This window comes from Nestor notabilis, unplaced genomic scaffold (assembly GCF_000696875.1).
Source record: "Nestor notabilis isolate BGI_N333 unplaced genomic scaffold, ASM69687v1 scaffold2087, whole genome shotgun sequence".
Classification (NCBI taxonomy): Eukaryota; Metazoa; Chordata; class Aves; order Psittaciformes; family Psittacidae; genus Nestor; species Nestor notabilis.
Window position 1 is genome coordinate 1 of NW_009934947.1, and position 23,261 is coordinate 23,261.

A 23,261-nucleotide genomic window follows, 5' to 3' on the forward strand; every position below is an offset into this window, starting at 1 on the left:
TTCATTATTGTAATTATTATTGCTGGTTTTTTCACTGACGCGTTTCGATTGCAAGTCGCCCTTGCAGTCCGGTTCTGAACTGCATTTTGTCTGCAGATCTTCCCTTTGTTTGCACACATCCCCCTTTTTTATTTTTTAATTCCTTCTTTTTTTTTTTCCAATCATTTTTTTTTCCCCGTAGTTGTTGTTGTTCGTTGTTAAAGTCACTTTTTTCCCGGGGGGGCGCTGTATTTAAACACTTAAAATGCACTGCTATCTCCTGAGCGTGTTTCTCACCGTGGATCTGGCCACCGTGGCTTTCAGCCTGTCTACCTGCAGCACCCTCGACATGGATCAGTTTATGCGCAAGAGGATCGAGGCGATCCGGGGGCAGATTTTGAGCAAGCTGAAGCTCACCAGTCCCCCGGACGAGTACCCCGAGCCCGAGGAGGTGCCCCCGGAGGTCATCTCCATCTACAACAGCACCAGGGACCTGCTGCAAGAGAAAGCCAACCACAGAGCTGCCACTTGCGAGAGGGAGAGGAGCGACGAGGAGTATTATGCCAAAGAAGTTTACAAAATAGACATGCAGCCTTTTTACCCCGAAAGTAAGTCCTCTGTGTTGGTGCATGTGTGTGTTAATTGCGGCCCCGAGGCTTGGCAGTGCCCAGCGCCTTCAAACAGCAGCCCTGTGCATCGTGTTGTGTCGCCTTTGCTTGGGTTGCCCTTGTCCTTAGCATCGTCTGTGTGGTGGGTATTGCTATGCCTGGGAGGGTCTGAGGGTCACCTGGTCCCCTCGTCCCCTTTGAAATCACCCAGGAGTCCCCAAAGGTGCCTCTGCTTTCCACCACCATGTACCTGGGCAGGGTCCTGAGCCCTTCCCAGCACTGGGTTTAGCTCCCCCACAGCCCCCTGTGCAGCCTCCGAAAAGAGCCAATATCTTTCCACTGCTGTTGTTTCCCTTGGAGTGTCTGGATCGGGCAGGTTTCCATCTCTCCATAACTGAAAAGAAAAGGAGGTCTTTAAAAAAGAAGTCACGGGCTCCTCTTCTGCCTGTGCCCCTTCTGTTGTCCCGTAGACCAGTTGCTGCTAGCGTTGGTGCTACGAGGACATACAGGTCCTCCCTCCTCTTCCCACTTCAGCCAGCCTCTCCTTTCAATTCATGGGCGCTTTCACTTCAGGTACAGCCAAAGTTTTCCCTTCTGGGTAGCCTCGGTTGTTGGAACCTGTCTCAGCCCGTCTGCCTTTTGCTGTTTTTAACGACCTTCTGGTGATCTATGCCACGTTTTGCACTAAAAAAAAGAGGAGAAAATAAAAAAAGAAGGTGAAAGAAGTACAGACGTGCTGACCAAATGCACTTAGGGTGATTGATAATCACAATGACGTGCCTTTTTGGTTTGGTAGTGAAGGTTAAGTGTATAGAAGAGAAAACCAGAAAAAGCACCGCACTCCCTTAAAAGAATCTAGCTCATCACCACACCGAGGAAAGTGAAATACCAGAAGCAGAAAATAACTTCACTGTTCACATATCCAAAGCCCAGTTCCTACTCCTTTCATTTAGCTCCCTTTTCCCCTCTCTTCCCTCCCCCCCCCACTTGATGCCCTATATTCTTGCTGCCTGTTTCTGAAAAGCACATACCTCTTGCTTAAATAGATAATGCAGCCATCTTGGTAACTTTATCCTAGAGTTTCTAATTGCATTTTCCCCTTATTTATTTTTAGGTTAGCAAGTTGTAGCTCTGGGGCTTGCTCCATCTTGCATGTGATAGTCTTAGGATGCCAGCCAAGGTATCCAAAGCCCGTGCTCAGTGCAGCTGCCTCCGCTTTCTTCCTTTATTCTTAAATGACAGCATCAGGTACAGGACATCCTGGCAGTCAGAGCCATTATATTATTGTAATTATGGCACCATCCTTAATAGCCATGATAAATACACTCCACCCTTGTTACCCTCGGGGAAGAAATAGTTTAAAAAGGGGGAAAAAAAAAAAGCTATTTGGAGCCAAGTGGGTATGAGCAGAGAGGTTCAGTGTAATTCATAGTGAGAACACAGACATCGTGCCTATTTTCCACGTTGGAATACTGTAGTAGTTTGCTGGTGGTTTTGGTGGAAGTCAGTGCTCTGCCCTTGAGACCTACCAGGTCGTGCCCTGAGCAGAGAGGCATGAGCCCCTATGGGCAGAGGTTAGGGGCACCGAGAGCAGTGCCTTGGCTTTTGGAGTTGAGCCTGGAGCAGAGAGTTGTAAAATGCACCCCCTCTGAGTATGTCTGTCCTATTTCCTCACGTGAGCAAACTACAAAGAACCAATAGTCCAAAATGCAGCCGCATACTTTCCAGAAAATTAAAATATCTGTGGTGTGTGACTTGGATGGTGCTGACAAAAGAGGATCTATTTTTAAAACCTTGTCAGAGAGGCCAGATTCCTGAGATAGGAAGGGTTTGGAAGAGCAAAGGAGATTGCAGGTATCTACCAACAGAGTGCATCAGACGTTTGGGATCGGAGGGGTGGTTAAGCAGCCGATCCAGTACTACTGTGCGAGGGCTGTCGCTAACATCAGAGTAAGTAGGTTAACTGTTTTTCCACTGCTCTCTAGTTATGCTGGATGAAGTGAACCTTTCCAAAAAAGACAGAAGGGCAGAAATCACTCCACCACGTTCTAAAGGAAGAAATGGAAAGCGCGGCTCTGGCGCTTTCTCCTAGACGTCTTGGAGCGAGTATTTTTAACTCTATGGATTCTGCTGCATCCGAGGGGAGAAGGGGATCGGTGTGAACGCACTGGAGGTCAAAAGCTGCTGGAAGGCAGGCATGGGAAAGAGCAGCGGTTCCGGTTTTACCACAAGTTGTTAGCATGCAGTAATTGACTACAACCCAAGTATTACAAATATGCTCTAATTACACTCATAGTCAGCAATATATCACTACGGATCGCTGATAGGTCTTTGTGGGGCATTCTGTAAAGTTCAGGCTAAATATTTTTAGCAATGAGGAGATTTAAAAGGAAAACTATAAGAGATATTGTATATACCCTAAGGCATATTTTGTCTTAAATATTATCCTTGGCCAACTGTACTGTATAAATACAGTAAATATGAATAGAACTGGCAAGATGCCAATCTCCTGGGATGAATTTTAGTCAAGAAGGTATTTATGGGATATAAATAATACTGTGTCAACATTTAAAGAAGGGATCTGATTAGTTTTGAATTTATTCATATTAATCTTTTCACATGCTGTTAGTTTAAGGCTCAAAGTGAAGTTATGCTAAGGTTTACCGATAGTTTGTACTGAGGAAGTTAAGGGGGCATCTGGCTTGACAGTCCGTTTGAGGTTAAGGACGCATCGAGTCAGAGTGTATGTGGAAATTCAGTGAGGCGGGGACTGCCGGACCCAAAACCAACAGATGTGAAAAGTAGCAGCGGAAAAAAGTACTACAGAGAGGTTTGGAAAAACCAAAAAGCTTCTGTCTGTCAGGCACGCCTGCCTCTGTTGTGCTCCCGACGGCGTGGGTTAGGTACTGAAGGTCTGAATCTCTCCCAAGTCCAGTTGGCAGCTGGAAACTGAGCTGGTTTATAGAGTGGTTTGAAAAGGGGCTGGGCTATAGGAGCTGAGCACATCAGGAGGAGATCTCGTGAGTTCCGTGCCTAGGCAAAGTTACCTGAGTAGATGGTTTAATACTGATTCCTGTAAAAGGTGGATCACGTTAGAAGCTGGTTATTTACCAGTTCATTGATTATCTAGGGCCTGAATAGGAAGCTAGTTATTTATTGGAGGCTGGGTGATAATCACCATTGTACTGATAATAAACAGGAATCCAGTGCAAGCACAGTTAAGGGTTGTGAATTGTAATACTGATACATAACTGGGATGCTTGAGAAGAACAGGCAACACTGTATGCTGCGGGGCTGGGGCCCAGTTCTATCATCTTTATTCATGGCAGTTTTTATCATGGTCAAGAGCTGCTCTTGAGAGAGAGGTCTCTAAGTACTCAGTAGCCTAAGAAATCACACTTCTGGGCTTTGGGCCTGGGTTTGCATGGACTCTAAAATACTTCAGCATGAAGGAGCTTCCACAGGTTCCAGCCTGCACCGAGTGGTAGGATTAGTCTTCTCAGGAGCTCAGTACCATGAATATTGCTTTACATAGACCCGTCATTCTGCTGAATATTTGCCTCATGAAAGACAACATTATAAACTGGCTGGGCACAATGACATGCTTCTACTTTATCAACAAGGACTCGATTTACCAGCAATTATATGTATGTGGGCTCCTTGTCTTCAGGGCACCAGAATTGCTCGTGCAGGAACGCTGTGCTCATGTCTGCTGGCACTGACTGCATCAGTACCATGATGTTAACACCGGAGTGGCTTGTGTGCATTTGCATTTAGCAGAACACAGAACTTAATCTTTCAGGGTTTCCTATGTTGTTGATGATATGGAAGTGGTCTTGGAAGGAATTACCTTATTTTAAAGCCTCCTAACTATGCTGGCCGTATGGTTGTGCTCTGAGCACCTCCTGTAGGAGGCATTTGCCAGGTTTACTGTCTGGTTTGCAGAGAGGACCCAAAGCAGTGCAAAGGATTCCCTGAAGAGAGATGTGGGAATTCTTCTTGCTCATGAATGGCACTTACTGCAGTCTTCCTAGGTGGTAATGGAAAAAAACCAGGAAATTGCAAATGGCTTTAAACAGGGGCAGGGTAATTTTCTGGACAGTAGTCCCCTATATACTAAGAGGGATAATCAAATAACATGCTCTGGTGCATGTGCATTGTACAGTTTCGGAGACCTGTCTGGCAGTGTGCCCTTGTCTTCTGCACATCTCTAGCCACAAGCAGGAGTGCCAAGAGCTCACACCACTCTTGCTGGTTCCACTTAACTGCAGGACTGGATATGAGTAGGTGGTAGTGTGAAGAAAGCAGAGCATCCTCTTCCGTTAGCTGCTGGTTTTAGCCTTGCTCATCCTTGGCACACTGTGTGAGAACAGTAGTGGCCATCAGGATGGCTGTGCTGTTTTGGAATTACCACTTCCAATGTTTTGCTGTCAGTTTGAGAGTCCTGCCTGCACTGAAGATGAATGAGAACTTGGGGCTGTCATCCTTGGTGTGAGCTTCTTCAGCACGGTTCTGAAACTTGAGCAGAGCTTTGCACACGTGAATGGAGTCATTAACATTAAGGCTATATGTCCGCCTTAGCTTCCCAAATCAGGGCCCCCTTTGTGATGCATTTGCAGGGATGAACAAAGCCAGACAGTTCAAATCCCTGTCACTGCATTGAAACCTGTCATTTGGGCATCAGAACCCAGTGAGAAGGAAATGCTTTACAGGGGTTTTTAGAGAGGAAGGATGCAGCTCTTCAGTACTCCGGTGGTGCCAAACAACACTGACCCTGTTGGGCAGCTGCCGCCTTCTGCCTTTAGTGTCTGCGCTAGACTGCTCCTGTATTACAGATAAAGAGAGGAACCCCAGGGTACGGTGACAAAACAAGTCATGAATGAAGACACACAAATGTTTCCGCTCCTGTTGTGAAACCACATGCTGCTTGTTTTCAAGCAGGCAGTTTTTAGCTTGAGGATGATACGCTCCCCAGGTATTATTTACTGTAATACTGTGTTACCAGTGTTTCTGCTGATTTGTTGCGACTAAGAAGTTTGGTTTGGTTGCTGTTTAGGGAAAGTTTGCATCCTGCCTTCAACCACAGGCTGTTGCTTGTTTCCCTTTCAATCTGTGGTGTTGACTAGTAGGTTCCTAGCTCCAGCATCGCTGTCAGTTGGCTTCCTGTAGTGGTCTTACCCAAAGCAGCTATGTTTCCTCTTAAAACAGCTCCCCAGTGCTTGTCCTTTCTGTCCTTCTGCTGTTAAGTGATTGTAGCTGGATACCCAACTGTACAGGACATCAGCTCCAAGCTACAGAGGAGAAACTCAAAGATATGTCCAGGGCAAGAGGATGAGGAGTTAAAAAAGCCCTTAATGTGAAGCATTGTTTCACCTCCTCTCAGTGTGACCAGTTGTTTTTGAATGTATGAATGACTCATGAGCCTGTTTAGTACTGTGGTTCTCCTAGTTTGAATGGCACAGGATTGGCCCTGGAGAAATAAAGTGCTAGTCCTGACTTCGTTAGACCTGTTTGGTGAGCAGGCTTATACATGTTTCTGGTGCTCTGCAAGTTGGTCCAGAGCAGAGAAGTTGCCTCTTTGGGTAGCACAGTGTTGTCTAAACCAGCTGTGTTTCCTAGAGGGAGCCAACCACATGGCTGTTCATGCATGCTGCTTGGGAAGCTCCGGGCTCCTCATGGAGGAGGTCAGGTGGGATGGGTTTAGGCACAGGATGGGTAGCACAGAGAGACTGCTCTTTCACTGTAGAGATACATCTTGTGTTGCTGTTTGGGTTCTCTGGCATCCACATTTGGTTTCCAGGAGATGCTAGACCTCACAGGCATGCTTGCAGCAGATTCATGGCTGAGAGTGTGGGGAGGATCTTGAGAACATCTCTCCCTTGTTCAGGTTTTAATCTGGACGGTGAGCGAGGGTTCCTTTTAATTCATGTGTGATGCTCATTGACATATGGATCCTTACTGTAGAGCTGAGCTTTTTCCCACTGAGACCCCTTTAGGGCAGGAGCCTCTTTTTATTGTTATACAAGACCTAGCACAGTGTGATGTTGACTTCAGGTTATTATAAATAACTTCATAAAAGATGAAGCAATCTCACAGCTGACCCTGGAGGTTGAACTGGATGTCCCTTCCAACATGAATTAACCTCATAGTACTACATTTTATTACAAGAAAAACAGTGCTTGTGTTTGAACTTCCACAGGGTGGTCTTGATTCAAGTATCACCAAATTACTAAAGATGTGTTGTTTGCTGCCAGTTTTGGCTTTGTCCCTCTGTTGTAGCTTTCTTGCATAAGAATGCTCCTGTTCTTCTTTCTCTCTGCACTCATTTTGCTTTTGCTTTCCTTATGTATACTAGTGTATTCTTATATTGCTTTTCAAGTAAACATGGTATGTTGCATGAATATAGGCTACTGTATTACACTTCAGCAAAAGCTCTGGCATCCTTCTAGGCAAACTGAGGCAGGGGAAAGGGAAACGTTGTGATACTGACCTTTCACTTTGCTTGTTTGGCTCCTTCCTACCATATCTAACCCACACTGCACTGACAAATACCGCATCTGTCTTGACAGGCGAGTCCACAAATAACCATTCATTCATAACTCGGAGCTGCTGTAAGACTCCTTATGGGTTGCTTAATCTGACAGTTGTGCATTTGAGCAGAGACTTTGAAGAAAAGACTGCAGAAGGACCGTGAGTTCAGTCTGACTTCGTGAAAACTAAGAGGGAGGTCTTGCTTGAAAGAGGATACTGTACTAAAGTATATGTGTGCGTGTGTGCATGCGTGCACACACACGCGTGCATATATTTAAGAGCATTAAAACATCTGTTGTTGCCAAAGCCCAAATTGGAATGTTCTGGGAAAGATAATTTAATTTTTAGCTTCTGGATTCATTTCAGTGATGGTAATTTCAACACTTCCTGGGGAGAGTCTATCAGTGGTTATGTGCATCAAATGCAGCAGTAAATCTGTCATTCTTTCCATTTCAGTTTTTCAGGCTTACAACTTTGCTATTTTTCCCTGTTTGGCTAGTGTTACTATCCAGTGTTTTCACCTCTTTCTAAACCTTTGCCTTGAATTTTAAAAGGCAAGCTAAGCCTGTTGAAGCTCCTTCTCCTACTTGTTTTTGTTTATGTATAGCAGTTGCAATCCGGCAGCTAGCTCAGCTGAAATAGCGGTGGTAACTTGTCTTTACCATAGTGATGAGTGGAAGATGGGAATCACAGCATGCTGGTTTTCATTCCTTGGGATGGGAGAAAAGAAGCAACAAACAACCAAAAACACAACCCACAAAACCCCCCAACCCTGTGGGTGGACTTCGTACTCAAGAGGCTGAAAAACTAATAGATCTTGGCAGCACTGACTCCTTTGAAGTGGTTGGAGAGTATCTAGCAATTCCATACCTGGTGAAGGCTTCTGCACAGTGATACTAATCCTGAGCCACAGTTGTGTTTACAGATGGTGTCTGGTACCCCAAATTGAAAAGAGAGTAGACCTTGCTTATTTGAGTGGGCATTGCCTAATAAATGACTTTGTGGGGGCTTTGGGCAAGCAGTCATAAAGATCTCTAGGATTGCCCAGATGTGCACTATGAAGAACAACACCCGCAGAACTTTCCATCTTCCAAGTGATGTGTAAAACGATGCAGCAAACGTACTGCAGCAATAGGTTGAAATAATGGCAGAAGTGGCTAGCAGGGACAGCAAGGTTGGGGTCTGGCGTTCACCAGAGTCTGTGGCAGGCTTTTGCTCCTTGTGACACCTCTGCTTGGTCCCAGGGGTGGTCCAGGTTAACAAAGCTGAGAGATGCCTCTGGTACCCGAAGAACGTGATGATGGAGGGGCAGCTCTGCCCTCTGCATCGCAGTTCCTGGCCTTCGTGCTTTGAGGGTTTGGTGCAGGAATAAATCCAGTTGGCTGGATAATACCAAAACAGCACTTAATGAATACCTAGGGAGCAAAATTTGTGGATACCAGGGGGCACATCCACTGACGCATGCAGCACTGGCAGTTAATTTCTTCATCCAAATGCCTTCAGGGGGTATAGGGGATGTCTGCCCTCAGGGAAGGATAAGCAATATATTGTATTCTCCAACATGATGTGATGTTTTAAACTGCCTGGAGGTGTGTTGGATCCATGCAGATCCTTGGTGTTCTCATTCTCACCCAATCTCTGAGAGATCCAGCCCAGTTTTCTTGGCTCCTGTAGTTGGCTCTGGGCCTCCCTGGCTGTGCAAGGGCTGTATATGTCTTGTGCCAATCACTGCTCTGTACTCAAGTTCTTCCCGATGCACGCTTTGGAAGTGGAGTAGCCACATTTCAACATTGAGGTACGCTGAAAGATGTCTGTACTTTTCACTTCTTGTGCTTGCTGCATGTTTACCTAGTGTATAATGGCAGGCTATTGCAGCAGACATACATACACCTGTAGGTTTGTGAGTGAGGAACAAGTTCCAGCTTTATTGAAAAGAAATCTGCTGTTCTGATCTGGTGGTGTGATAGGAACTGAGAAGGCTCCTTGCCAGGATACACAGCTTGGAAAGAAGGGAGCTAAGGGAGCAGCTTTGGCCTAGTTAGGATGGACTCAGAACAATTGTTGGGGGTCTGAGCTTTCTCTCCCTCTTTGAATCTGGGTTCCCCCATCCCAGCTTACGTTTCTCCCTGGTGCTGGGAGCCATGTATTTGGAAATTTCACATTCCCCTTGCTAATCAGGGAAGAAAAGAGCCCCAAAAGGATCTGGAAAAAGAGATATTTATAAAGGTGGCCAGAGCCTGAGTTAGAACAATATTGTATGTCTGAAGGAACTTACCTCCTTCCAACTTGCAGTCCTATTATTTACCCACTTTATTGGGAGACGTAATTTTCTCTGGCTGGAAGTGTATTTGTTGAGGTGGAATTGGGAAAGGAATCTGCCTCATGCACACTTGCCACAAGGCCAGCTATACATGTGATACAGTCAGACCTTTCCATTTTTCTGCCTTTTCAGAGTATGTTCCCCAGATGAAGGGCCCTGGTCCAAAGCCTGCTGAAACACTGGAAGTCTTTCCATTGACTGCAGAAGTCTTTGGATCAGGTGTTAAGTGCTGTTCCTTTGTTTCAAGGAATGGCCACATCTTCAAGATCCATTGGGATGTATTACTGTAATGTGGTGCTTTCCCTTTTATTGAGTTGCCACTGGAGATGTTCTTCTGCATAAGGCTTTGGAGGAGGAAAAAAAAGGACTCAGTATTTAAAATAAACACCTTAGTAGCTTATTGATGGAAGCATTTGATGGCAGATGTCATCTGGGAACAGCATATGGCAGCAATATGGCAAGAACTGGAGAATGCAGAGGAGGCATGAGTTCATGTCCTGTACTTTTTAGGTATTCCACATCTCCCTCTGTCTAAAATAAATGACCATATAACTGCAAAGGTCTTGGCAAATAAACATGCCATAATATATCTCTATCATCCTCCCTACAGCGAGTTTTTGTCTAGAAGCTAATCACTCCACATCCAGAGGCTTCTTACAAACATGTGCAAAATCAGATCTCGGCACCTGGAGCAGGGAGGAATCTAGAGGCTGTGAACAAGAATGTGGGAAATCTCTGTGCACTGGACTGTAAAGAAAGGTCAGGGCTAAGCCAACAAGGTGTTTTTGTCTTGTCAATCAAATCTTAAAAGTCAGTTCTAGAGGTGGAGCTGGAGAACAACTCTGAAAGTCAGTTTGTTGTATGATGTATATGCTGAGTTTACAAGCCGGAAAGCTGAGTAGTTTGGGAGCAGGACCTGTGCTTGTAGCATGAAGGTGCAAGTGGCTTTGTGTAAAGGCTTTCTGACTTGCTGTGTGTCAAAGTGGCTCATGAAATAACGAGTTAACTTTTGAGGTACTTTTTCGCATTGCTGAAAAGCTGGATTAATTTAATTTGAGTCAGTAAAGCCACTCCAGGTTTTTCCTTGTGGGATTGAAACTGGAGTCTGTGCATTTTGTAGGCAGGCAGAACGGTCATTGTGGCTGGGGTTTTAAGCAGCACCTCAAGAAGTGGTTCCTTTGTAGCCTTTGAGAATCCCAGCTTTTCGTTCAGATGAAGGCTGAGTCAGGTAAATCTACTTTGCTGATTAGAAATGTCCTGAATGCTGTTTTGTATCATGTTTGTACTACTACTATATACTTTTCAAAGCCTGGGAGGACTCAACGTCTACCACAGGTTGATGGGCTTCTGTTTGTTCTTATTTTTCTTTAAAAGAAAAAAACATGGTTTGTCTTTTATCTGTGTGGTACTTCCTGTGTCCTGTTGAGATGAGGTTTGATTGATCCCAAATCATTTGATGTAGGATATGAAACCAAAAAGCTTGGTTCTTGTTTAATCTCAGGAAATACTACGATGTCATAAAGTGCCTTAATGTAATGACAGCCGGACCTACAAGCAGATTTCCAACTGAACATGAATGGTGCCTTAGAACTGAAGGAGATACTCATCTCGTCCCTGCTGAGATGTTCTTCTCAGGGTTTGATATTCCAGGTCTCCACACTCACAGCTAATGACTAAATGGTATCAGAAGGGGTGAGACTGATACTGTTCTAGGAGGCCTTAAGCTAGAATGGACACTTAGGAATTAAAAAGCTGGAAGCCATCGTGATGGCCTGCTGTTCTCCCCATCTGCATTTTCCAGCCAGACTGATTCCTTTCTGAGAGGGGGTTCGCACTATACCTGATAAATTATTCCAATGATTAATTACATTCACTAGAAACAAGCATCTTGGTGTTTTAAGTTGTTCAGCTGCAAGTTCTAGCATTCACATCTGTTTTAAACCTTCACTTGCTATTTTGGATACTCATTACCAAATCTGTGGGCATTGTATGGGCACCTGTGGAAGAAGGAAGTCTTGCAGACAGGAACCGATGTTCCTGAGAGCAAGCTGGAGTGGCTGCTGGAAGACCCTGCAATGAGGCAGCCAGGAGCTCAGCATGGGCTGCTTTACCTAGCTTTGAGAGTGTTTCAGATCCATAGACTGTGATGGAGGCACAGCTCTTTTCAGTTTAATATGTTGTGCTCCTTGAGATACTTCCTAGCCTTTTCAGTTATTGTTTCCCTCTGAAACTCCTCTGCTTTATTAATATACTGCTGAGATTGTGGGCAGCAGTATTGGACACAGTATTTCAACAGTGGCTGTGGCATTACCAAGTACATGCATGTTGTAGACTCTGCTCTAATGCAGTATTACACAGTTTAAGCAGCTAGTTTCAGCCATAGCTTTACCAGGAGTGCTACAAGGAGAAGTAAAAAATCATACTTGGGAAGTATCCATCAGGGTTCCTTCCTTCCTACCCAGGTAATTTTCAGAGGTCCTGACTCTGAGGATGGAGTCCCCTACTCTGTAAGAATGGACTAGTTTCTCTGTCCTAGAGCTGTATTTTCATACTGATTCTGCTGGCATTTACATCTTGATAATTCAAGATTCAAATCACTGTACTCATGATGCATCTTCTTTGTCACATCTATATGATTATTTCATCTGCCATTGGTTAACAATGTTTTAGCTTCCTTCCAGGTGACAGATAAAAATATCAGATAGCAGAGTACAGTAAAATGAATCTTACTGGAACTAGTTAGAAGCTTGTCCTCAGTTACAGTTTGCTGTATGGCATTGTATTTTGAGTCTCATTAAAACGCAAGACTGTGATTCATTTACTGCCTGGCCATGTTGGTGTCCTCTTATTTGTGTTTCCTTAGGAAATCATTATGTAGCACCAGCTTAAATGTCTTGCAGCTAACCAAGCAGATTATATTATAAGAGCTGTGTTACCAACAGGACTACCGCTGTCACTCAGTAAGATACTGGACCAGTGGGATATGTTTCTCTTGAGCTGATGTTGGTGATACTCCCTTAGCTCCTCTGAGCTGATTCTTATTCCTGCCCTTTCCATATTTTTTTCTGGGATAAGTGTAAGGCTGAGTTAACATGCATTGTCCTGTTTAGGATTATATATTAGCAAGTATCTTCTGCCTCAAATCCTTAAGATACAGTGTTTGGGATTTAGTGAAAGCCAGTTTTAATGATTTAGGTAGTTCCTTGGGCAGCTTTTTAAAACATCTTGATGTAAGGTATCTGGTCTTGCTTGTTTTACAGTGTCTCATTGGTACCTATTGTTGTAAGACCTTCTCAGTTGCTGCCAGAATAAAAACCGAATCTTTCCATCTTAATGAGTGTCTGGCTTTTTTAGCTATGGAAGTATATTTCATATTTCTCTTATTATTTCAACAGTTTTTATCTTGTAATCGATGCATATCACTACTAAGCTTCCTTAGTACTTCAGTCAATCTCATCTTTACTTTTCTTGGCCATGAAGCTGGTATGCCCCTATGATTTTTCTTACCTGTTACCTGCAGTTCTTGCTTTCTTACGTAGTAGTTCTCAGCAGCTATTGCTTTTATTTATAATACATAGTTGCAGTTTTAAACTTTCATCTTCTTATGGTTTCATTTGGTTTGTCACAGGCAGTTTTCTGACCTGAGCAGTCTTACATGTTGATTGTAGAACTGTCCCCTGTCTAGCGCACATCTGGTACCCTTTCTAGTTTTCTCCATCAACACTTATGTGCAGTTGATTCAGCTCAGTGTTGTATCAATCTCTGTATGAATTCTCCTTCATAATACTAACCCTCAATGCGTGCAGTTCTTTGGGACTTCCCGATTTTGTGCAGAACATGAGGTGATCACCTCTACCTGCAGTGATCATGAGGGAGCTGGGACAGGCAAAGAGTACCGTCAGGACCTGAATGTTAGGAAAACCAACTTCTAGCTATTCAAGAAGTTAGTCAATAGGATCCCCTAGGAAACTGCCCTCAGGGACAAGGGCGTAGAACAGAGCTGGCAGATCTTTAAGGCTGCTTTCTGTAGAGCACAGGAGCTCCTCATCCTCATGTGTAAGAAATCAAGGAAGGAAGGCAAGAGGCTGGCATGGATGAGTTGAGACCTACTGGTCAAACTAAAGGGCAAGAAGGAAACGCACAGTGGAAGCAGGGACAGGTATCCTGGGAAGAGTATAGGGACACTGCCTGGTTGCACAGATACGGGGTCAGGAAGGCCAATGTGCAAGTCCCTGGTGACTGGGAGAAGGGCAATATCACATCCATTTGTAAAAGAGTAGAAAGGAGGACCCTGGGAACTACCGACCTTCAGCCTCCCCTCTGTGCCTGGGAGGATCATGGAACAGAGCCTTCTAGGAGCCATGGAGGACAGGGAGGTGATTAGAGACAGCCAGCACATCTTCACCAAGGGCAAGTCCTGCCTGACCAACCTAGTGGCCTTCTATGATGGAGTTACTACATCAGTGGACAAAGGAAAGGCTATGGATATTGTCTGTCTGGATTTCTGTAAAGCCTTTGATGTGGTTCCCCACAACATCCTTTTCCTTCTCTCTAAATTGGAGAGAGATGGATTTGATGGTTGGACTGTTAGGTGGATGTGGAATTGGCTGGATGGTCACACCCAGAGGATAGTGGCCAATGGTTTGATGTCTGGATGGACACCAGTGACAAATGGCATCCCTCAGGGATCCATACTGGGACCAGTACTGTTTAATATCCTCATCAGTGACATAGTGGGATTGAGTGCACCTTCAGCAATGACATGGAGCTGAATGGTGCAGTTAACATGCTGGAGGGAAGGGATGTCATCCGGAAGGGCTTGGAGAAGCCTGAGAAGTGGGCCCATGTGCAGGGTCCTGCACCTAGACTGGGGTGATACTGATACCCTCAGTATCAATACTGCCTGGAGAAAGAAGGGGTTGAGAGCACCCGGCCTGACAGAGTTGGTTGCCCTTTTGCTGGTGGGAGCGGTGCCACCCACAGCTCCCTACTGCAGAGCAGGAAGTGGGTGGTGATGGGTTATCTAGTGCTCATACAGTTGGCAACTCATCCCTAAGGGAAGTGAGGGGCCAGACACTCCAGCTGTGAGGTTAGATCTGTTGCCAGAAACCATAATTTTGAAAGGAAAATAGGGTTGTTTGGTTTCTTTTCCACGTTCAATAGCGCAAGACGTGGGAGACCTCCAAGTTACTGACTCAGTTGGTGACTCCATGTTTCAAAGTAGTTAGTGGAGGTGTTCTTACCCCACCCAGAGGTCTGAGACTTTAACCTAAAAAGAAATTTCACTTGTGTTAAAAATAGCATAGAGGGCATGATGGATCATAACTCATCCTGGTAACTGGGACTTAGTAATAAGGACCTTGGAAATAGGAATAGCTGTACTTAAATAGTAAGAGTTGATACTCTCATTGAGTAACTTCTCTTAATGCTAAGTTGGAGCTAACTAGCAGGTATCTTCAGGGATGTCTTTGAGAGAATGACCAGATATTCAACATGAATCTCCTATCTGATAGCCATGATGTTATACTGTGATTTTGAGGCTAGCTGTACAAGAAGCTCTGTAGATGAGCTCCTCCAAGCTTTGTTGTACTGCACTATTTGTTCTGCAACTCCTAGTCCTTCCATGGCCATCGCTAGTAGTCAGTGGGCTCAGCAAGCAGCCACATTTCCCATGCTAAAGCCCATGAAGTTCTTCAGGGCTCTACGTTTTTTCAGAGCTTCCTAGACTTAGTTTGGGTTAAAAGTAGAGGAAGGAGTTGAAAGCTGAGCATCTCCGTACGTGCATTTCCTGCATGAAGGCAGCACTGGCCCTGTCTTCTACTGGCTGGAGAGTTTTCCCTAAAGAGAGATTTACAATCTCTGTACTTTTCTGTTCCTGAGTTACATGGGACCAGGGTGTAAATATTTTTAATTGTAATTACTGTTACGAAGCAGGAAAGAATTTGTGATTTTAATGTGGTTAAAAACTTTCACTTCCTTCTGTCTCTAGCATTCATCTATTACCCACGGTCTTTATCTTAATCATTTAAAGATGTGTTGCCTGTGCTTTGAGTCTGTGGATCTTCTCTGCAATGCAAAAAAAAAAAAAGGCAGTTTTCTTTTGTCTTTTTTTCCTGTTACATTTTTACTTCTTGAACAATTCCTTTTTATTCCTTATTTTTTAACTTTCCTCCCCGGAGTGGAAGGGTTGGACCATCCAATCTGCTTTTCTTGAAAACGACTTGCTTTCATTTCCTCCTCCAGCCAGGGAATGGTTTGGAAAGGCTGTGCCCTGGACCCTTGGCCGAGCAGGAGGAGGCAGCCAGCCACGCTGCTTGCCAGGGATGCAGGAGTGCTTCCTGGCAGAGGTGGGGCGAGAGGAGCAGAGCTGGTGCCGTGGGACTCGCTTCATCTCCTCCATTCTCTGCAAGGCACTCCTGAAATTTCCTGCCTTTAGATCTCCCAATTAGAAAAGCTGAGCAGTGAGGCTGCTCATTCGAGAGAAAAAAGAGGGCAGAAAGCAACTTGCTTTTAAAAATAGCAATAGATGAATAATACTAATCTGTTCTGAGCAATCCAGTGCAAGTTTCTGTGTTTGCAATTTTGAATACCCAAGCAGGAGAAGATGGGTGCTCCTGCGTGTGCCCCTTTTTTTGTGTAATGGTCCACTGCTGATTCTTCTGTTAGGAATAGGATCTAGGTCTATGGTTTATCCCATTCCACTATATTCAGTGTATCCGGAGGAGGCCACGAGGATGATCAGGGGCTGGAGCACCTCTGGTATGGAGGCAGGCTGAGAAAGTTGGGGCTATTCAGCCTGGAGAAGAGAAGCTGCGTGGAGACCTCAGAGCAGCTTCCAGGGTCTGAAGGGGGCTACAACCATGCTGGAGAGGGACTCTTCATCAGGGACTGGAGCAATAGGACAAGGGGTGATGGGTTCAAACTGAAACAGGGGAAGTTTGGGTTGGATCTAAGGATGAAGTTCTTTATTGTGAGGGTGCTGAGACACTGGCACAGGATGCCCAGAGAAGTGGTAAATACTCCATCCCTGGCAGTGTTCAAGGCCAGGCTGGACAGAGCCTTGGGCAACATAGTCTAGTGTGAGGTGTCCCTGCCTATGGCAGATGATGTTTAAGGTCGCTTCCAACCCAAACCATTCTATGATTTAGGGTTGGATGCACACTGTAGTGTTGATTGCTGTATCTTTTTTTTTATTATTGTAATTCTTTATTTTTTCCTTTTTTTCATCATTCTGGGTATGTTTCTATTTGTGAGTTTGGTTTTGGAGCTCTGAGCATGGCAAAGTACTAAGCCCTGTTGCTGAAATGAAGTTTCGGGCAGGACTGTTTCAGCATTGCATTCTGGCTCTGGGGCAGCTTCTTTGTGCAGTATTCTTTGAAATGAAATTTTGCAGGTTTCCTGGTAAAATCTAACTAAATGTAATTCCTTGGTCTCATTGTTGGGACCATCATCAGAAGTTCATGCGTGAGAAGACTTGATTTCTAAGCCTTGAAGCAGTAGTTTGGGAGCATCTATCCTCTTTCGTGGTTGCATCGGAGACGTGTTTCAGAAGAGGTCCCAGTGTGAAAACTGCTGTGGTAGAGAAGGCTTCCTGTTGCTTGCCTCCAAGAATGACATGCCCAAATCTGCCATTCTGCCTTCAGAAGTGATATATTTCATTGCATGTGACTGGTTTAGCTTTTACTATGAACCTCGAATGAAGTCAGCAAACGATGAGGGGTTCCTGGCCTGGCCTAAAGACGCAGCTGCCTGAATCACTGGTGACAAAAGGTAACTCATCTGAGGAGCTGATTGTTGCACATGCATCAACAAGTGATGGGAAGCCTCAAAGCAGTACGAAGCCTCAGTGTCATGATGAATCTTCTCTCATCCTCCCATGCAGTTTTCCAAGGTGGAGGAAATAATTTGTTTGGCAAATGGAAGAGGCTTTGGTTTATGTGCTTTTGTGAAAGTCTGTCTGTAGTGAGATGAGCTTTCCAAACTTCTAGTTTGGATTGTTGCAATTCCTCAGGTTGGACACAAAAATTGCTGGTGGCTGACTTGGCTAAAAGCAGCCAATAACCACGAAGAACAAATACATCCCATGTGCTATGCAGATGGCGTTTGGTCCTTCAGAGTCTTTGTGGTAAGAATTCATGTTTCTGACTTGAAGTTAGAAAGCCTGTGAGAGCCTGGGATCCTTCTGCCTGAGAGACTTTGTCAACCTCAAATAAATAACCAAAATACACATCTTGCTTTTAGCATTATGAAGCATTTTGAGTACTGCCAGCTAAACAGGTAGGCATGAGCACTCCTAATTCAAGGGTATTGGCAGCTATTCCATGTTGTTTACAACTTTTTAATCACTTTTGACAAAGAACTTTAAACATTTTATTGATGTCACCAAAGAAAAAGATCTCTGTGAAAGCAGTCTTGTTCTTCTGTGCTGGAAAAAGTGAAAAAGGAGAAAGAAGCACACTCTGGGTAGTCCTTCCTCCCACCTCTTTTCATCTTATTGAAAGGTGCTAAGTAAAACATCCATGGGTAGAAACAGTCCAGCTGGGGAGGCTGTAACTGCCCGCGTTTAGTGAGTCAGGGCTCTCCACAGCTCTCCTAACAGAGATCCTTTTCTTTGCTCCCGTTCTGGTTCTGCTAGTGCATCAGCCAACTTTCACCCCATACTGCAGCTGCTGACAGAAAGGTTTTCTGATGTGTGGAGCCAAGGGCCAACCACAATTTGTCCATGTATTTACAGGGATCATTTCACTCCAGTAGAAGCGCAGCCAAATATTTCTTGATAGAAACATGCTGCATCCATCTAACAACACTATCCAACTGAGACAAAGTGAAGAATGCTGTAATACTTGTATTACAGTAGTTGCTCAAACCCCAGTGAGAGATCAAGACCCTGGTGCGTGAGGCGCTGTTGATCTTGCAGTACTTGTCCCAGCCCTGCAGACCTTCATGTCTAAGATGACAAGTCAGATAGTGATGCTCTGTGGTGTAATCAGTTATGCTGCAAAAGGCATCTGTGCTCAAACCCAGAGACTTTCGTGTGATCTTAAATGTTTCTTCATGTGACAGTGTTCATTATCTTGCAGCTACTCTAGTCCAAAACACTTATCTAGGAAGTAATCGAACACGAGATGTGGAGAAACTTCATGTGTCATTCGGTCCTGTTGGTGGGCTTTCTTTGTTTTTCAGGGCCAGACATTAATCTTGGCCTTATAGCCCCAATAACTACTATTTCTCATCAGCAGCATGGTGAGTCTGAAAAGAGAAATTACGAGTCAAGAGGCTATTTTCCCAGAAGATTACAACAGTTATAATGGAGGTCAAACTTTTGGCTTCAGCTATTGGACTGTTCCACTTTAAACTTGAAATGCACATCAGTGAAAGCAGCAAGTTCAAAGTTTAGCGTGAAATAATGCCAAAGACTAAGGGCGGGGGGAAAAAGAGCAGCATATCATAGTAATTTTACTAAAACTTTGCCATCAGTCCTCACACTGGATGTAACTTTTCAAGCAATGTAAAAAGGAATCCCAACATAATGCAGTGGAGGAAAGCAGTGTACAACGTAGGATCGTAGTTTGGGGAATTCAATACCAGGGGATGGAGTATCAGTTTTAAGTATTTACTGTGTTGTTTTAAGCATGAACTTGATATTAATGCTACAGAGAATTTACTCATTATATGTGCGTTATTACACATCTCAAATATCCTAGTTATAAATTCCTTTAATACGGGGCTTATTTCTCTAACTTAAGGAGCTGTTGTGGTTTATTAGCTAATTTTAGGATAGTTGCAGCAGACTTCCAAGTTGTCCAGTTATCACAGAAGAAGCATTAGAGCTGGAGGGACTTAAAGAGGCTGCTCCATTGGTCCTGCTTTAGAAGAGAGTGTAGACTGTAGCCGTGATATTCCAGATAGATATTTGTGTAACCTTTTAAATGCTTCCAGTCACCATCACAGCCTCCCTGTGCAATCTATTCTAGTGCATCATTGTTATCCTTCATGGTTTTCGTGGTGTCTAGCACAAACTTTCATAGCTGCAGCTCAGAATTACTCATGATTTATCCATCACAGAATCATACAATCATCATGGACGTGGAAAATGGGTCATTCCCCTGCTTTTTGTGGCAGCTGTTTACATACCTGAACGCTGTTTTTGTGTAACACCTTAGTAGTCATCTTTGGCTGAGCAAACCAAATTTACCCATTAGTTTGTGTTTGAGAGCTCTGTAGTAATCTCATTCCTCTGCAGCACCTAGTTGGGTAGATGCTTCTATTTTAACTAGGAACCTCTGCTAACTGCTTTCTCAGGGTAGTTTTCTAGTCTTGTAGCTTACCTACTGTATGTTTTTTGTCTAGACCACATCTCCTTCATTGCTGCTGGGCATGTCACTGTCCAAACTCACTGAAGTCAAGATAAATGTCACTTGTGGTTTCTCCTCTATTTGCAAAGCTTGTTATCCAGTCCTGAAGGCACTTCAGGTTGTTTGGATGCTAATTGCTTCTGACAAGTCCATGTGAGCTGTTACTCAACTCCTTGTTTTCTTCCAGGTGCTAACAAATAGTTTGGTTAAATATTTTTCCACTCTTGTTCTGTCTTTAGTTCACTACTTATTCCCCTTACAGACTTCCCCCTTTTTTTTAATAGCTAGCATAGGTTAGAACCTATCCCAATCTTCTGCTACTGTGTACTTGACACTGTATTTAAAACTATTTTTTCTCATGTGCAAGTGTTATTGCTACTAAAATCAATAAGGAACAGTAAAGTAAATAAAAAGTAATGTAGTATTTTGTGGCAGCTCTTTTCAGAAGTTTAGGTAAGTGTAGAAAAATGTGCAGATGGCCACAGTCTTCTGCATCCAAGGCTGTGTATTAGACCCGCTTTGCTTGTAGAAGAATAGAAGGACTGAATGCATCTGTGCCTGGGGTCTGTGCCTCTAACCATGGCTTATGTTTGGGGTTTTTTTACATTGTGCTGTGGCTGTTATAAACCACCTGGTCAATTAATTTGTTTGTAGCTTGATGCATTCTTGAGGAGTAGGACAGACCTTGGGAATCCCTCCTTTGGAAATACATTGCAAGCAGCAAACTGGGTTGCCAACTTTATGTGAAAGTCTCTTGACAAATTTCAATAGTGTCGTGGTCATACCTTATTTTTCGTTTTAAAAACCAATCCAAGGGATCATGAGTAGCATTCTCTATTATCCTCTATTATCTTTTACTCCACAGATGCCTACAGGAGGCTGTCAAATGAGAAGGCTCAGCTCTGACCCTCCCCATTTTGCATTATTGTTGTTGTTCCTTCTTTTCAGATGGAATTTCAAAGAATGGATGCTATGAAAAGAATGGAGAAATGACTTCTAAGCATTTTCTCTCAGGCCTCTGTTTTGAAATAACCAAATGAATTCGGAAGTAACCTTTTTCATACTCTTTTCAAGAAATCAAAACAACACTGTATCATTGGCTAGGTTTGCTGTTCCAGGGCATACAATAGATATTTATGAGAACTATAATATTCTGGGGTTTTAAGGCTTTGTTTCTTTGGATAGGGACTACTTGAGTTTCATGCCAACATAGTCCAGGTCTCTAGGACAGTGGTGCTTCATCTCTTTTGATTATTAGTGATTTCTGAGCATCATGTTTTCCGGTGGCCTGTATTTGATCCCATGGATCATGTTACTTTGCATGTGAACTCATCTTTTTTACCTTTCCTCTCCTTCATTTTGCTTCAAGTCCAAGTGGCTCCCTTGCTGTATCCACATGTCCTTCCCTACACCCTTGGGGTAGCTGGTAAGGGGGAAGGGAGCATTATGTGTTTGCTTTAGGCAAGCAGTGCCAGTTTAACTGGAGGAGTGGTTTATCATAAGTAGGTGCTGTTCACCTAATTGTTAGATTAGCACTATGATAACCTACTTTCCGAATGAACTGTGTGCTCATGAACTGGATCCTTAGCTGCCAAAACTTGAAGCAGTTGTGTCCAGTGCAGGGAGATTTCAACTGCTCTGATTTCAACTGAGCTGAAAGCAGAGTCTGCTTCTGAGGTGGTTGCGTTGTATTTCTTTTAATTCCTTTTTGAAGTCAACTGCAAAGTTCTGATTTTTCTAAGTGGCAAATCTGAATAGGGTAGGTGATGTATTTAATGGCATATTCAATCTCCCCAAAACTTGCCTGTGTTTCTATGTGAGAAGGCACTGAGTAGTCCTTCTTTCTAGACAGTATGATTAAGAGCTCAGCTATATACATGGTGGGGGAGAAGGTGAGGTTACAAAGGATCTGCTTGGCAAGTGGTCTGTTCTCCCACCATTGTCGATGTGTCATGTTCCTTTAGTCTACTTCTAAAGGTCAAGCGTAGAAGTTTTTGGAAGTTGCACTATTTTAGAGGCCTCGTGGGTTATTGGTTTAAAATAGACGCTTAACTGCCAGCTACAGTTAGGCGAAATATGGAACCACATCAAAACAAAGAGAAACTGCACTGACTATCACAGTCTAAAAAATATGCTAATTAATTTTTTTTGGGGGGGGTGTTTTTTTCAGTACTTCATTTTACTCTTTCTGGTCCACACAATTGTCTTCTCTACTTTGACCATCCTGAGGCCAGGACTGCCTGGAAAAGTAACACAGCAGTTCCATAACTTCTCTTAGTGAGCAAGGTGGACTACAACGTAATGATATTAGCCTTGTAGTTAAACCATTTTTTTGGCTCTCAGTCATATTAGTATTTGCAGTTACTTTATAATATGTTTTTATGTCTTCTAGGTTCCAGTAATACTTTTCTGTATATAAAATTAACCTATTGCTGTGTAAACTTGAAAATAGCAAATAGATGCTCTTTGTTACTTGGCGTGACTGTAGGGTGGTTAGCTGGTGTCCCATACTTGTCATTTGAATCTGTGATTCTGTAGTGTTACAGTATCTGTGTGTCAAATAGAGAAAGCCAGGAAAAAAGCATCATTATAGATGTAATTTGCATCTGTAGTTTGAAGGCACTTTCACTGTGAATTCTGAAGTTCCGTCTCTGAGATGGGGAGCTTTTCCTTTTGATAGAAGGTCAGCTTTGGGTTGGGTAGAGCTAGAGTAGTCCTGAAGCATGCTGTGTTCTGTGTAGGTATTTACAACATTTCACTGTCAGGTATTCTTCTCTATCAGTGTTCAGAAGGACCCTGACACCAGGGTATATAACCAGTACTTCAAAACACCCAACTCAACAACAGACTCTCCGGACAGTTCCAATTTCAAAACCTACTTTCCAGCGTAATGTTCCTTCTGTGAACATGGTTCATAAGAAGCTTGAATATCCTGTGTAATTTGTGCCAGTATCATTTGACTGAAGCAGTAAAGACTATTTCTAGAGCCCTACTTCTGTAGGCACAGGTCGGCTAAATACCTGCAGAGCCCCACCAGTGAGAAGTATGACTAATAAGGCATGTAGAGAAGAATAGTTTAAGCTTGCTGTGAAGAGCCGTCATAGTTTTCATGCTCCTTTGAACTAATATGCTTTCAAATAATTCTTTAGGTTATTCCAAGAAGCCATTGATGCATTCCTCGTCTGTTTTGATCTTTAAGAAATGCAGACATTGACTCTGTAATTGCTATCCATATTCATTATCGCAGTCATGGTGTTGTATGATGCAATTTGGGGAGCTCTTTCACTGAATGTGATCTCTGCCTTGAGTCTGTGTTATTTTTGGATCCTTCTGAATCATAAATGGTCAGAACATCTTTTTCTAATATTTAGTTGGATATCATCTTGTTAGTCTGAAATACATATTCTTTTATATTTTTGGTTTCTTCGTGTGCATACGTGTGTGTGTTTGTATGTATGCCTCTTTCCC

General features: G+C 43.6%; 1 protein-coding gene across 2 annotated transcripts in view; it reads left to right on the top strand.

Moving 5' to 3' along the window:
- The first annotated feature begins 242 nt into the window (after positions 1-242).
- TGFB2 (transforming growth factor, beta 2) overlaps positions 243-23,261 on the top strand; it is a 62,411-nt gene continuing 39,392 nt past the window's right edge. Inside the window, exons 1-3 of one of the 2 annotated variants that reach the window (XM_010017574.1) lie at positions 245-591; positions 9,928-9,967; positions 13,688-13,714. In XM_010017574.1, the coding sequence (XP_010015876.1) occupies positions 245-591; positions 9,928-9,967; positions 13,688-13,714 (414 nt within the window). Of the gene's footprint in view, positions 592-9,927; positions 9,968-13,687; positions 13,715-23,261 lie in introns of both variants that reach the window. The other variant, XM_010017575.1, reaches the window with a different exon arrangement.